The sequence below is a fragment of the Vigna radiata genome, chromosome 6, assembly GCF_000741045.1.
Source record: "Vigna radiata var. radiata cultivar VC1973A chromosome 6, Vradiata_ver6, whole genome shotgun sequence".
Lineage (NCBI taxonomy): Eukaryota > Viridiplantae > Streptophyta > Magnoliopsida > Fabales > Fabaceae > Vigna > Vigna radiata.
This window is the reverse complement of record NC_028356.1, coordinates 16,992,865-17,008,743: the sequence shown is the minus strand read 5'-3', so window position 1 is coordinate 17,008,743 and position 15,879 is coordinate 16,992,865. Positions and strand designations below refer to the sequence as shown.

The following is a 15,879-nucleotide window of genomic DNA, read 5'->3' as shown; positions in this document are numbered from 1 at the left end:
TGCAAAATTCATTATCTCATCAGTAGTAATGTTTTAATTAGATCCAATTGTTATTATATTTTCTAGTTTTATTTTTCTCAAATTTTAATCATGTTTCCTTTAAAGAATTACTGGTTTTGCCCCTAAAGTTTAAATGGAATCAAAATATTCTTTATTTTTTTAAACTAAAATATAAAATATAAAATAAACTTTAAAACAGAGTTAAAAAGAGATTATTTTGGTTAGAATTATTTGACCTAATTATGCCAAACCACATCAATCCACTTAAACACCACTAACCTACAAACTAGACGAATAATTATTATTTGATTAAAACTTTGAAATTAACTTTTCTTATACATTAAGATATTATCAGAGGAAAACATTAATCATAACATAATATATAAACATATATGTCAATGTTTTACATATTTGTAATTTTTATATTACAAAAATATAAAATTTGTACAATATTAAAAGTTTTCCATTATAATCACTAGTGCAAAAACGCTGATTAACGTCAGTTTTTTAGGGTTTTTAACGTCTACAACTGAACCGACGTCATTGTCGATGACGTCCATGCGACGTCGAAAAACTAGTATAACCGACGTCAATTTCGACGTCAGTCACTCACAGATCCGACGTCAATGAACGTCGGTGTAGGGGGAAAACGGACGTCTAAAGACATCATATAGACATCGGTCTTAGCAATAACCGACGTCAAAGAGGCACTAAAGACTTCGAAAATGACACTGACTGACGTCTAAGAGGTACTATAGACGTCGGTGTGTACATTAACCGACGTCTAATACAATGGTTATGTTTTAATGCAGTTTTGTTCCCGTCTTTGGATAGCCTAGTAGCACAATCTCCTTTTGCTAGTTTCCCAAAAAAAAAAAAAGTTTGCGTCTCTTGAATTTCTTATGGATCTTTTCAACCCAAAACCGAACCTAAGTGCTTGCTTAGTTCCATTTTCATCCGCAAGAACAAAAAATCACGGTGAAACGATAACTAGGCAACAACCCAAGGTCGTTTTTGGGTTGAAATGATAAAAAGAAATTCGATAGACACCGCTTTTTTCTGGGAGGCAGCTAGAAGAGGGAGAACGTGTTACTACATTACCCCAAGAAAGGAACAAAACTGCACTAAAACACAATACAAAGAAAGCAAATTTTAATCAGCTGAACTAGAAGATAATCGATGAAAGACTAAACAAAGTTTAAACGGTAAGCATAAAAAAAAACCACGCACCTGAGATGCCGCAAGAGAGAAAACGATATCAGAAACTGAATGCCGTGAAGAGTTTGCGGTTGTATTTAAAATGAACTTAGGCGTCGGTTGCTCTAGACACCGACGTCTATATCGACATAGACGTCGGTTATCTCACTAATATGACGTCCAAGTTAACGTTTCATCTGACCTTTTGAATACCATTAGACGTCGTCGGTGCCTAGGGGAGCCGACGTCTAGAAAAGCTGAAACGATTGACGTTTGATTTCCTGTCAGGATGTTTGACGACTGTTATCATGGGACGTCGACGTCTAAGATGATGAACATAATTACTTGCAGGCACATAGACGTCGGTGCCCCTCCTAACCGACGTCTATGTCCCTCGAGTTTGGTGAACCTAATTAATTACAGGCACATAGACGTCACTTCCATTGAACATCGACGTGTAAATTGAAGATTTTTTGTCTTCCCGCCTTCCATTCAGGCTGTAGACGTCGCCTTTTGACTACGCGACGTCGAAGCGTCTGGGAATTAGGTAAAGAGCATTAATTGCAGCCCCATAGACGTTGGCCCCTCGTGAACACCGACGTCAACGGACTGTTTTCTCACCTACCCCTGACCTTTAGACGTCGGTTTGCGCCAATGTGGACGTCTTCAGCGTAAAAGACGTTACCTTCACATAAAACCGACGTCTAGTTTACCAAGCTATTTACAATAATGCCACCGTCCACTCATATATGTCGGGTTACCAACAAACCGACGTCTATTGGGTGACATTAAACAGCGTTTTTGCACTAGTGAATGAGGAATTATATCTCTTTCTCTTTATATATATATATATATATATATATATATATATATATATATATATATATATATATATGAAATATTTATTAAGGATGTTAATATAAATTCTTCATGGGTAAATTTATAAAAATACTTTTTAATAACTTTTCAACTTTTAAACGGTTTAGTTAGTTGGACTAGTGAGATATTAGGGATAGTGAAACTCATTTAACTAGTACGTTAGTTATAAAACCAAGAGTGATTAAACTCGTTGCGTAATCTTTTGAAAGATTAGTGAAATACTTTACGAATACTTAAAAAAGAACTGAATATATCTCACTTTAGAGCGAATAATATAAAAAAAGTTTGCCTTATTGCTTTGGTTTTTAAAACTTTTCTTAAATGCTCTTATAAATACTTAAGTTTTTAATATTTATTGGAGACCATTTAATCTCTACAAAAACACTTAAACACTTATTTGTAAAAAGTTTAAAAAACTCTATTCGATCTTCTTTTCTATAATTTTTCCTAAGTTTCAATAATGTATTAAATTGTGACTTTTCAAAATTCACTTTTTTTATTGGTTTGATCTCAACTTATTGAAACCAAAACTTAAACTTTTTATGAAGTAACATACTTTTGAACATTTTAAATGACAAAAAAAATATATGATAAGTAACAATATATGATATTTCTTTAATCAATAATCTACCAACCATCCAAATAAGTATAAATACTATAAAAAATAATAATAAAACATAGATAACTTTTTTTTTTATTCAAGTTCATTAAATAAAAAAATATTTAAACTTTTATTATATATATATATATATATATATATAATACTTTAAAATAATATAAATAGCTAGATATAAATTATAATTTCATAAGTAAATGTAATAATAAAAATCTAAATTAATGTAAATGATCAACGTAACAAATAGGATCATTGCGTAATAGATATATATTAAACAAAATAAATAAACAGATGAATATATAAATTAAATGAAATAAATAAGAAAACTAATTTTTAATTAAGAATAAATAAATAGTGCGTAGCTTAAAATAAATAAATAAAATAAATAAATAGAACGTAATTAAAAATAAATTAAATGAAATAAATAAATAAGATAAACATAATAGAATATATAAAAAAATAAGACTAGTAATTGACGGTAAATTAAATAATATAAACATACATAATTAAATAAATATGATATCAATTATAGATAAGTTAAACTAGAGTAAATAAAATAATATATAAATTCAAATAAATAATAAGCTTAATAATATAGAAGTTCGAAATGTTTATTCATAATGCTTCAAATATAATGTACACGGACCTATTTATTCAGCACAGTGGATAATAACTAACTCTTATATATCAGGAAAAATAGACTAACAGAAGGAAAATTATTAAGAATTATATTTTTATTTGTTACAATTAGGAAGAAGACTTAGTCTTCAAACATACTACTACGTGAGTACACCAACAAACTCCGCAAGATGGTGGAGACGCACACAACATCAATATTGGCAATGAGATAGTTGTAACGCAAGGGAGATAATGGTTTTGTAAGGAGATCCAATAGTTGATGGTTGGACAGTAGGTGAAGAACATGAAGTTTCTTGACAACAACAAGTTCACGAATGAAATGGTAGGCAATGGATAAGTGTTTCATGCAAGAATGAAAAACAGGGTTGGCACATATATAGATGTTCTAATATTATCAGAGTAAATCGTTGGTTGTTTGGGAAGAGGGCAATGAAGTTCCGTGATGGCAATTGAAGGATGCTTCTTACACGACCAGGAGATGGCATTAGAGCCGTAATAGATGATGTATGCAGTCGTGGAACAACAATCAGCAGTATCACCTGCCCAATCAGCATCATAGAAGGCAGTTAAATGAAGGTTGGAGTCACACCGAAGTTGAAGACCATGGTCAATAGTGCCTTTGAGGTACTGAAGAATTCTTTTGGCAGCTTGCATATAAGTTTCAGTTGGAGCAGCCATATATTGAGAGAGCTTGTTAACACTGAAGGAAACATCGGGACGTGTCAATCTGACGATACTCGGAAATACTGTAAGGACCTAACAATCTGACGATACTCGGAACATTGCAAGTGGAAGCATCAGAGTTAGCAGAGAGATCACATGAAGGACACATGATTGTTGTAACAGGTTTAACATCAATCATGTCAGTGGATTGGAGAAGATCACGAATGTAATGGTGTTGGGTTAGAAAAAGACTCGTTGACGTCGGAAGAATCTCAACCCCAAGAAAATGATGCGGAGTATAGAGATCTTTTAGAGTGAACTTAGCAGCCAAATCACGTTGAAATGTATATAGAAACACCATATTGTTACCAGTAAGAAGTAAGTCGTCAACATAAACGAGGAAATAGGCAACCGTATCAGGCCGATGAAAAACAAATAAGGAAGTGTCAGACCTAGAACTAGTGAAGCCATAACTAAGCAGGAAACTACGAAGGGCATTGTACAAGGCTTGCGAAGCTTGTTTGAGGCCATAAATAGATATATGAAGTTTGCACACGTAATTAGGGAATTGAGGATGCACAAAACCAGGAGGCTGAGACATGTAAAGATCCTCGGAGATGGTACTGTAAAGAAAGGCATTATTGACATCCATTTGTCGTAAAGACCAGCCACAAGACAAAGCAATACACAACACCAGTTTGATTGTTTACGGCTTCACCACGGGACTGAAGGTATCCGAATAATCAAGACCGGGCCGCTGGTGGAACCCTTTTGCAACTAGTCGAGCTTTATATCGGGCAATGGAACCATCAATGTTGCGTTTGAGGCGAAAAACCCATTTATTTCCAACCACATTGAAACATGGTTCACGGGGTACCAAAGACCAAGTACCATTAGGAAGTAGGGCATTAAATTCTTCAAACATGGCAAATTTCCATTCTTGGTGCTTAAGTGCCTGAGTTACACAAGAGGGTCCAATAGGATTTGGAAGAGGAAATTTAGAAGCAAGATGAACTTGTTTGTGCTTGTAGATGTCGTTCTTGGAGCGAATGACCATGGATGTGAAGGGAATGGTGGAGCAACTTTGATTCTCTGTTGATGCCTAAATTGGCGCCTGGGCGCCCCAAAAAGGGCGCTAGGCGCGACTTTTTGCTGACTTGGCACCCTTGACCTATAAAAGGCTCACATTCTTCGAGGGTTGCAACTTCTTGGCGGCTGAAGCTCTGAAGCAACATTTTGGACCTCTTGGAGCAAGTTTTGGGCTGTGGGAACTCACCCTTCTTCTTTCTTGGGTCTCCTTCTACCCCATTTTCTTCCATTGTAAGCTCAAGCTCTCCATGACTATGGAGAGCTAAGTTCTTTTATGTTGGGGAATGATGTAAACTATACAAACCTTTTGTAAATGCACTTATTCTAAATGAAAATATGCTTTTCTCATTAGTTGTTAGTGTTTATTTCTATGCTTAAAGCTTGTTATGACTTGATCAACCATGGCATGATGTTAAGGTTTGCTTAGTATTGGGAAATATTTTGTGAACCTTGAAATGAACATAAACACCTAAAGGAAATAGTGTCTAGGGATAGAGCTAGGACCTTTGGTTGTCTTAAACTTCTTTTCTTAATGCGGGTGAACTTGTTGGGTTGCCAAGGGATTGGGATTTTACAAGTGAACCTAGGCTTTCTCACCAAGGGATTGGGTTTAAGTAACTTAGCTAGTTGACAAGAACAAGTTAATGAAGAAGAGTGGTTGGGTGCATTTACATATGATTGTATAAGTTGAAATCATTCTCCAACATATTCATTCCACATATTCGTTAATCATCTCATTTTCACGTGTTTTGGCCCCAAGTAGTTCAAACCTCTACTTATGCATGACTCTTACTTTCATTGCACAATTTCACACTAAAATGGAATCATTCTTTAGCTTAAATTAGTTAGCAATTATACGATTGTAAAGTAGTGACCGAGTCTCTTGGGAAACGATATCCGGTCTTACCGGTTTTACTCCTTGAGCGATTTGGTGCACTTGCCAAAGTCTCAACAAACATGCATGGGATTCATAAACCCAAATGACACTTCAACTTAACAACTTCCATTGCACCATCACCTCTTCCTCATAATCCAAAAGCCGCTTTGTCTGACCTGAATTGGAAACTGACCATGCTAGACGAATTTGATGCTCTTATTAAATATAAGACTTGGGAGTTGGTTCCTAGACCTTTTAATGCTAATATTATTCGTTCCATGTGGGTTTTTCGGCTTAAAAATAAATTTGACAGTTCTTTTGAGCGCCACAAAGCTCGTCTTGTTTGTGATGGCAGGTCTCAACAGGTTGGTGTGGATTGTGATGAAACTTTTAGTCCAGTAGTCAAACCTGAAACTATACGGACAATTCTGAGCATTGCACTATCAAAATCTTGGTTTATTCATCAGTTAGACGTTAAAAATGTCTTCCTGCATGGTAAACTCCATGAAGTTATATACATGCATCAACTAATGGGTTTTCGAGATCTCATTCATCCCGATTATGTGTGTTTATTGAATAAATCTCTCTCTGGACTCAAACAAGCCCCTCGTGCTTGGTACCAACGGTTTGCTAATTTTGTTTCAACTATTGGTTTTACACATAGCAAATCTGATCATTCATTATTCATCTATCATAAAGGATTTGACTCGACATATATTCTACTTTATGTTGATGACATCATTCTCACAAGATCTTCTATTTCTCTTCATAATTCCATTATGTCACGTCTTGCTTCTGAATTTGCTATGAAAGATTTGGGTCCTTTAAGTTATTTCCTAGGTATTTTTGTCACACGAAATGTAGGTGGGTTGTTTCTTTCCTAACATAAATATGCACAAGACATTATTGAGCGAGCTAGCATGAGCTCTTGTAAGCCATCCACCACACCGGTCGATACTAAGCCTAAACTCAGTGCATCTTCGGGAACCCCCTACTCTGATCCCACACACTATCGTAGTCTAGCAGGAGCTTTGCAATATCGCACATTCACAAGACCTGATATATCATATGTTGTCCAACAAGTTTGTCTACATATGCATACGCCAAAAGATGAACACATGCATGCTCTTAAAAGAATTGTGCGCTACATTCAAGGCACTCTTGATCATGGTTTACATCTTCACCCATCTTCATTCTCCGGTCTTCGATCCTACATTGACGTTGACTGGGGTGGATGCCTAGATACTAGACGTTCCACCTTTGGGTATTGTGTTTTCTTTGGAGACAACCTGATCTCATGGTCCTCAAAGCGTCAGCCAACCTTATCTCGATCCAGTGCTGAAGCAGAATACAGAGGAGTAGCTAATGTGGTCTCTGAATCTTGTTGGATTCAGAATCTCCTCTTCGAACTACATCATCCAATTCATAAAGCCACACTATTCTATTGTGACAATATCAATGCAATCTATCTCTTAGGCAATCTTGTTCAACATCAGCGCACCAAACACATTGAGATGGATATACACTTCGTTCGTGAGAAAGTGGCTCAAGGACAGGTTCGTGTCCTTCATGTTTAATCACGTTATCAAATTGCCGACATTTTCACTAAAGGGTTTCCGCACATACTTTTTGAAGATTTTAGAGACAGTCTCAACGTACGGACACCTCCCGTTTTGACTGCGGGGATGTATTAGATAACGAAAATAAATGCATAGCAGATATTTCTCATGTAAATAATTATTAGAAATTAATCATATGGATTCACAATCATATGATCCCTAATCATAGGCTATAATTCCTCTTGCTTTGATGTATATATCCATATTATCGTATCAATGAAATTCACCGAGATAATTTCTAACATTTAGAAGTTATTAAAATGTTCTTTAACCAATAAATTTTTTATTGTTAAATAGTTTGTAAATTTTATATTGTTATAAAAAGTTAAACAAAAACCTTCACAAGTAAAATTTTTATGAAAGATAGTGAAATTTTTGTTAAAATTATTTCATCATAAAAAATATTCCAATAATTTATTTTTTATTACTAGAATGTAAGAAGAGCTTAACTTATTTTATGTATATAACTTGTATTAAATGAATTTGTTTCACTTCTTTATTATTATAACATAATAAACAAGTCCGTTCATTTGAAGGTGACTATTATATTATGTATTAGATGAAACATCATTGATAATATTGATATTTGGACAACATCTTTTAATATAAATCGAAGATTTATTTTTATTATTGTTGTATAGTAATGTAAATTAAACGTGTAGCAAGACGTAATTTCAAGTAAGAGAACAATGGATTGTTCCTGTCCAACATTATAGATTAATTTAGATTAATTTCTTGATTAGCTTGTTTATTGGTTAGATTAAACTCTTTTATCGAAATAATTAAAAGTTAATTTGTATTGAAAATTTTTACACCTTTCTTTTGTTGTACAGTTTACTTAATGTCAAAATGACTACTTTAACTTAAGGATGTAACAATAATAAAAGATTCACAACAAATAAATTATTTTAAGTACAATAGTGTTTTGCATTTTTTTTATTAAACATTCAAATGACAACAAAAAATTATATTTTTTATTAAACCTTCAAATGAAAACACCTAATTTATTAAGAATTCAAAGTTATTCTATCCTAAAATAATAAACAATTTAGAGGATATATATGTCGGAAGATAAATTTAATAATTATATTTTAATAGTATAATTAGTGTTGGTTTTTACTAAAATTCATATTTATTATATATATATATATATATATATATATATATATATATATAATAAAAATATGAATTTTAGTAAAAATTTAAATATAATATTTATATTTTAAATTTGATTCTAATGTAAGACAAAATTATTTAATTTTAAAAAAATTAAGATTGAAATAAATAAAATTAATTAAAATTAAATTAAATTAAATATATAATATATGACACTAACATTAATATTGATTTGACACATTAAATCAAATTATACAATGACAATTTTTTTAAAATTAAAAATATTAAAAACATAAATTGACATGTAACTTTACCATCAATTTAAACGTGGTTGAACATGACAGAGAAAAAAAAATACATTAAACAAACTTGACAAAAATAAAGATAAAAATAGAATTTTAAGTATAAGTTATAAATTAACTAATATTTTTTTATAGGAAATTTCTAATTTAGCTAAGGTATATCTATTTAAAAAGAAAAAGGTGAACACAAACAAACTATCAACTTTTTGCAATAATCTAGGATAGGATTAATATTTATGTATATAGATAAATTAAGAACAACTAAAATATTAAATAAAAGTTATACAAATGTCATAAACACCAAATGGTAACCACCTAAATCCTTTTACACATAAGATGTCATTAACCCTTAGAACTTCCATTTTGTTGCACACTAAAAGCTGAAAATCATTCATTAACACCTTTGGTAGAATTTATACAATAATCTTATAATTCACACTTTACATTTATATAACAACAGAGAAACTTGTTCATTTCCTTAACATATAACTTCACAATTGCAACGAGTTGCGATCATGCAACCCTCTAACAACGCATCACCTACTGAAGACAATACAATGAGTGAACATATGAACATGTTAATTAAGCAGTAAAAACCAAATTTAGTGGAACAATGCAGTGGAGAATAGTTCATTCCAAGTATCAGGTAGTCCAGGAAGACACCAATGGCTGCAATCAGCTCTGTTTGGGTTAGGCCTCTTCTGAGGACTTAATTCACCACTGTAAACTGAAGGGTGACCATCCTTCCTTAATGCTGATAACATTGTGATGTCCAAAAGATATGCAGGGTTTCTCATTTCTCTTACAACCATATCCACAACCCTCATCTGCTCAGGGTATGCTCCAGGGTATGTTGTGCTCCTAATTGGGGCAGTTTCACCATAACAATTCTTTGTTGCCATCACAGTTGTTCCACCCACATTCCATTCAGTTGGGCTGTATATTATTACCATCTAGTTAACTTGTGTTCAACTTTGTCATACAAAACTTTGAGAGAAACATAAACCAAGCAATCAAAACATATTGCATTGACACCAGTGATTTCTTTGAAATTTATCTGAGATTTATGTATGTTTCTTTCTATCAGTAGCTTTCTTAATTGTATGAAATAATATATCAGACTGACAAGAGGGTAATCTAAAAAACACATTACACTTTATACCCTTGTAAGAGGCAAGTATGATCTTACAAAAGACAAGAATATCATGTAAGTTTCAAATATTAAAACATATCATCCAGTTTAATATGCAAAATTGTTAATGAACTCAAAAACACAAATCACTGTTTTGCCTTTTAATGTATTTAGCAGTCCTTAAAAATGTCAAAGACTAAATTGTTAATGCTACTAAAGTTAGTTGGAACATGTGGTGGCGATGAAGTCATCAACATATGAACAATTGACATCTCCATGTGCTATGCCACAGCCTTGCCCCATCAGATTGTATAGCATTTATGTTGGCCCATATCTTATTTAAATGTATGTTGTTTGAAACTGTTTACTTGGGATATTTAATGATCACGAGATATTGTGGTTTTCTACTATGGGAAAATGTAAGATACAATCTTTTGAGAGACCAAAACACAATCATGCGTGACATGTACTGATAAAAATAATGACCTCATTGGGGAGAAAAAGAAGTATAAGCTTTTGTTGAACTATTTTCATGTTTATGGATATTATTAATGGGATGTGTATCATGTATGCTTCATTTCACCGACACTTTTTTTCTACCAGGACATGAAACACGGTGATCCTGCAGAACCAGCAGAAGCAAACTTCTCAAAATCTGACAGGGTTGTTGTGGTAAGGCAATAAAAGAGCCAGTTGCAAACTCATGTGACCATGAATGACTTTGAGGTCCCGACAAAAGAACCTTTGCATGGTTTGGATAACGTAGATTATGATATAAATGAAATAATATTAAAGCTAATAAGACTGCTATTTAAGTTTGGTGTCATGATACTGTTAGCAGAAAAAACTGTGGATAGGCAATAAAAGAGCCAATTGCAAACTCATGTGACCATGAATGACTGAGGCCCCAAGAAAAGTACCTCTGCATAATTTGGATAACCTTGACTTGATGAAAAGGAAATAATGGAGCAACCAACACTGCCATTTAAGTTTTGTTGTCATGATATTTTCAGATGAATTTTAGCAGAAAAACTTTGTAGTGCTGACAATAAAGACTTTGCATGTGATTGAGGAATACAGAAACTCTGTGAACAGAGCAAAGCGCAGCATGATTTACTTAATTATATGAAAAATTAAGGGACTGAGACAATGGTAATTTTGTGAACTACTACTATATAGTCAGTTATTATAAAATTGTAAATAGTTTACTTTTGGGTATCAAATAGATTTTAGTTCCATGTTATGAAAAAAGTGCAATTTAGATCTCAAAATGTGACAGAGACAGCACCTACAAGACCACAAATTTCAACTTCACGACAGACAGAACACTCAACTTGCAATAACCTTTTGGACCGAAAACTACTAGCAATAATCTATGTGCAAGCTGTCAAGAACTGGTCAAAGAAGGGTCCCACTTTCAAATCTTAATACAAATATACAATCCATTGGATAAAATGCAAATGCAGTTGGACTAGAGGGGAAAGATTGAAATTTTGTTTCATGTTTCTGATTAATGATCAATCTTCAATAATTTAACTTTATCGGTTATTATGTTTCATGTGTATGAAATCAGATACTCAGGTACACTGTTTCAACAAAATAATGCAAGAGAGAGAAAGCAGTGAAAGATGGAGGGTCCCTACTTGTAGTGTGTGGGAGAAATTGATTGAAAGAACACCCTGGTTTTGCTTCTATCAATGTTAGTGTCCACCCAATTAGCCCATGTTTTCATACCCATTTCCAAAGCTGCCAAGCGATCCATATCTGGGTAGAATTTGCCTCTTAATTCAACATAATCCCACCTGCAAGATTGCATTGCTAACATTTCTGTTAACCATTAACTGAAAAACTTCTATGCATTTTAGCATAAAATAATTTATACAATCAATTACAAGAAATAAGTAACTATTATAAAAATCCATATACTTGTTATTTAATTTGTTTTTTAATATTTTCTTGAATAAACTTACAAAAGGGCCTACCCTTTAAGAGAACCTTGATGAGTCCACCAATGGCCTGTGTTGAAAGACAGCACATCAGCATTCCTCCATGCGTCACCATTCCCATCTACCTTTTCCAGCTTTAGAATTCTGTTTCCATGGACCGCACCCACCTCCACCAAATAAGGAGCTCTGTAAAATGAAATGCTCACACCATAATCCTGCACATGCCATATCAAACCCAATTTGGACCGTTTCTCAGAAATGCATTTTTACTCTGCATGGTCTATGTATGATTCTAACTTGTAAGGGTAAAGAATGAAGATGATGTGGCTGCAGTTTGCATCCACTTGACAAATTTAATGCCATGTAAACACTCCGGGTCCCCTTACAAAGGGATTTTTATATAGAAAGCTACATCCTTGTTCTAATTGACACTTTCTCACAAACACCTTTTCAGCACATGATTTGTCCTATTACAAATATATGAATATGACCCAAGCCACCATTATCTTTAGTGAAACTTAACAAAGTGGGAAAAACAAAACTATTTACTGCTGGCAAAAGTTTGTTGTTCTTACCTCTTATTGTCCTACCAAAACCTGAATCTTATCCACAAAAAAACTGGGTATGCGCCTTACCACCAAGAGTTTTGTTTCTGTAAACTTCTTTTATATATTAAAATTAACATAAATATAACTTAAAATCAGCCTTTAGACAGCTTAAACCAGAGAGTCTTACCATAAGTAGGACTGCATATTTAATTCATTTTATGTTTTTATTTATTCTTCAGAAAGTATTTGTAGCCAAACATGACCTAAATCTTCCAACGAATGGAAGTGTCAAGTATTGCCACGATTACTCACTCATTTACTGCTCAGAAAAAAAAAATGTTTTGACTCACCAAGAATCTGAAGACTGAGAGAGGATCTCCTGTGACCAATTTTGTGTGTGTCCGAGGTGCTGCAGCAGATAGCATACAAATCAAAGACTGCCATTGGTTCCTTCCCAACGAGTCACCAACAAACATCACGGTTTTGCCTTTCATTTTCAGCAGAAACTCAACCCCATTGAACCTACCATGACATATTAATGCCACAAAACCATTCAAATCATGCTTAACATACAAACAATACATATTTTATAAGCAAATTAACGAAATGCAGTTAAATCAGAGAACACAAGACTACTATATGAATGACGTGATAACATTGGACTATTTTAAAACCAAAACTTCAGAAACATTGACAAATAATACTAGGATAGAACCCATTTCACTTTTTGTGATGTTGGGTTCAGTACTGGTGGTTGTACCTAGGTAGCTCGCAGTTGAGAGGCTTCCAACGGTATCTGAGGTAACCAGAATCAGGGCGACCATACATTTGGCAATTGAATTCTGGGTCTATGATTGGGCAGCTAGAAGAATGGTAAAGAGGGTATGTTTCAGTTTCATCAAGGACCCAAGCACCGACGAACAATGAACAAGTGCTTTGGTTGGTTTGAAGCAGTGGTTTCTGGTGGGTGACATGGTCATGATCCTGTTTCATGCCTGAAAGCACAGCCGAAGAAGCTATATGGCATTGAAGGGAAACAACAAGGACAAGAAGAGACAAGAATGAGGCCAAAAGAGCACAAGAGTTTTGAGAGCCAAGAAGGGCCATTGCATAGAGAGAACAGAAGAAAGCTGAAAGCAGAAAGGCACAAACAAAAGTGGCAACTGCTTTCAAATGTATATAGAAAAAAAAGGTGGGGACATGGCAACGAGTTGACAGAAAATCTTGGGAAAATTTGGAAATGGGGTTTTGGTGTGTGAAGAACTTGGTCACAAAATGCAACCTTTTTACGCACTTCAGTGAATTTCAATGATTAAGAGGAATATTCTGACCTTCATGCAGTAGTAACTGTTGAAGAATTCCATATTTTAAAATTTCACATCTTTGCATATTGGACATTTTGTGCTTTATTTTCATAAAAATATGATTATATTATCATATTTTGAAATACAAAAATTATGTTTTTATTTCTATTTAAAATGAAGACGAAAATATTTTCATGATTAGAACATGATTTCCAAAACATTCGAAAACAATGATGACTGTCACAGGAAAATCAAATGTAAGAACAAAATAAATGGATAACAGCTCAGACTACATGATTTGAAGCCAGAACGAACAGATTTATACAGGGCCCTATTCTTTCCTACTTATGCATGGTAAGATACATAAATTTCTAGTGTATAGTATGTTACAAACCCTTACTTACGTTTAGAAAATCTAATTCAAAAAGCTAAAACATATTACTATAAACTCATATTAATAGATATTCATTTTTTTTTAATTAGACCAATAACAAAACCTAAAGAACACGAGATGGCAGAGAAAAGAAAAACTTACTTTAACCAAAATTTTGATTTGATGAACCTATCAGCTTCCAGAAGGAAAATAAACGGAAATTATTTTAAAAACTTAAAAAGAATTGAATGGTTTAAGAGTTTAAAAGAATCCGTTATTATTGATAAATAAAGAATAAATTTTGTTATACTTACAAAAACTCCTAATAACTGATGAAATGGATGACCATAACAAAATTTAAAAACTCTTACCATTGATTCCGTAAAGGATAGACAGTTAATTGATTTAAAACACATTTCCAAAGCTATGCACAAAGTGATATCTATGATGATATTAGGATAATACATGGGATAGATCCCGATATATTAATAATTCTCTTTTAATAACTTTTTAACAATTAACACATTTGGTTCATTTGGAATAAAATTATAATATAAAAATGTGATTTGAAAAATGTTATGAGATTTAGATATTGTTGATTTTAAAATTATTTCTCGTTGTACTTAATCTCTCTTCATTTTCTCATATTTCCCATTTTTTGTTCTTTCTATTCATTTTGGTTCTCTCTCTTGATTTTAGTTTTTCTTTATTTTGGTTATCTTTTCAACATTTGCTCAATTGTGTTGGATGAACTGAAAGCTCCTGTTTACGGTATTGTGTACAATGACATTCTTTGATGACCATGGTGGTTTGAGCAAAGTAAATGGACTTATCCATTTTCTTCGATGCAATTGTGTGTTCGTCGTTTTTTTTCAACAAAGTATGTTTGTACTTTGAATGAAAGATTGACTGAGGAACATATGTCACTTATTGAGAATGCGCTATTTCGGTGGTTTTTACATTTGAGTGCTAATGTTAAACTTGGTAGGAATATTTTGAGTGAATTATTGATTAGATAGGTTGATTCAAGCGGTGGGTTTTTATTTGGAGATAAAGTTCTGAAATTCAATGAAAACGATTTTTGTTTAGGATTGAAATTGAGTTCAGGTGGAGATAATATTAACTTAAAAAGGAATTAGAAAGTAGTACATCATTAAATACTTTAGTGAAAGAAAACATGAGTTTAAATTAATATACAACTTTTTGATGAGAAAACATATATATAAAAAAAAAAAAAAAAAAAAAAAAAAAAGATAACTTTATGCTCAACACTAACCCAAAATACTCAAAACAATCCCTTTAGATTGTATAAAACTCTATATACCATATAGAGTTTAGGAAGTGAAGAGAGATACAAGAAGATAACGCTTTCTTATTAATAATTCAATGTTGTATAACAAACTTTTATATATATATATATATATATATATATATATATATATATATATATATATATATATATATATATATATATATATATTGTAAAGTAAAAGGACAAGGATTAGAAATAACTTTCATAATAGACAATTTTTTACTTAACACTCACGTAAATGATTCAACAGTTGAATTATGATTAGAC

At 32.7% G+C, this 15,879-nt stretch overlaps 1 protein-coding gene and 1 pseudogene across 1 annotated transcript; one reads left to right on the top strand and one right to left on the bottom strand.

Moving 5' to 3' along the window:
- The first annotated feature begins 5,727 nt into the window (after positions 1–5,727).
- LOC111241859 lies at positions 5,728–7,537 on the top strand (annotated as a pseudogene).
- A 1,821-nt stretch (positions 7,538–9,358) lies between these two features.
- On the bottom strand, positions 9,359–13,973 carry LOC106763934 (protein PMR5). Its single transcript, XM_014648113.2, has 5 exons — positions 13,384–13,973; positions 12,974–13,145; positions 12,112–12,290; positions 11,773–11,931; positions 9,359–9,933 (listed from the first exon to the last, which is right to left on the bottom strand). Exons 1-5 carry the CDS (start codon positions 13,728–13,730, stop codon positions 9,600–9,602), a joined length of 1,191 nt encoding a protein of 396 aa, XP_014503599.1. The 5' UTR covers positions 13,731–13,973; the 3' UTR covers positions 9,359–9,599.
- Positions 13,974–15,879: the final 1,906 nt, after the last annotated feature.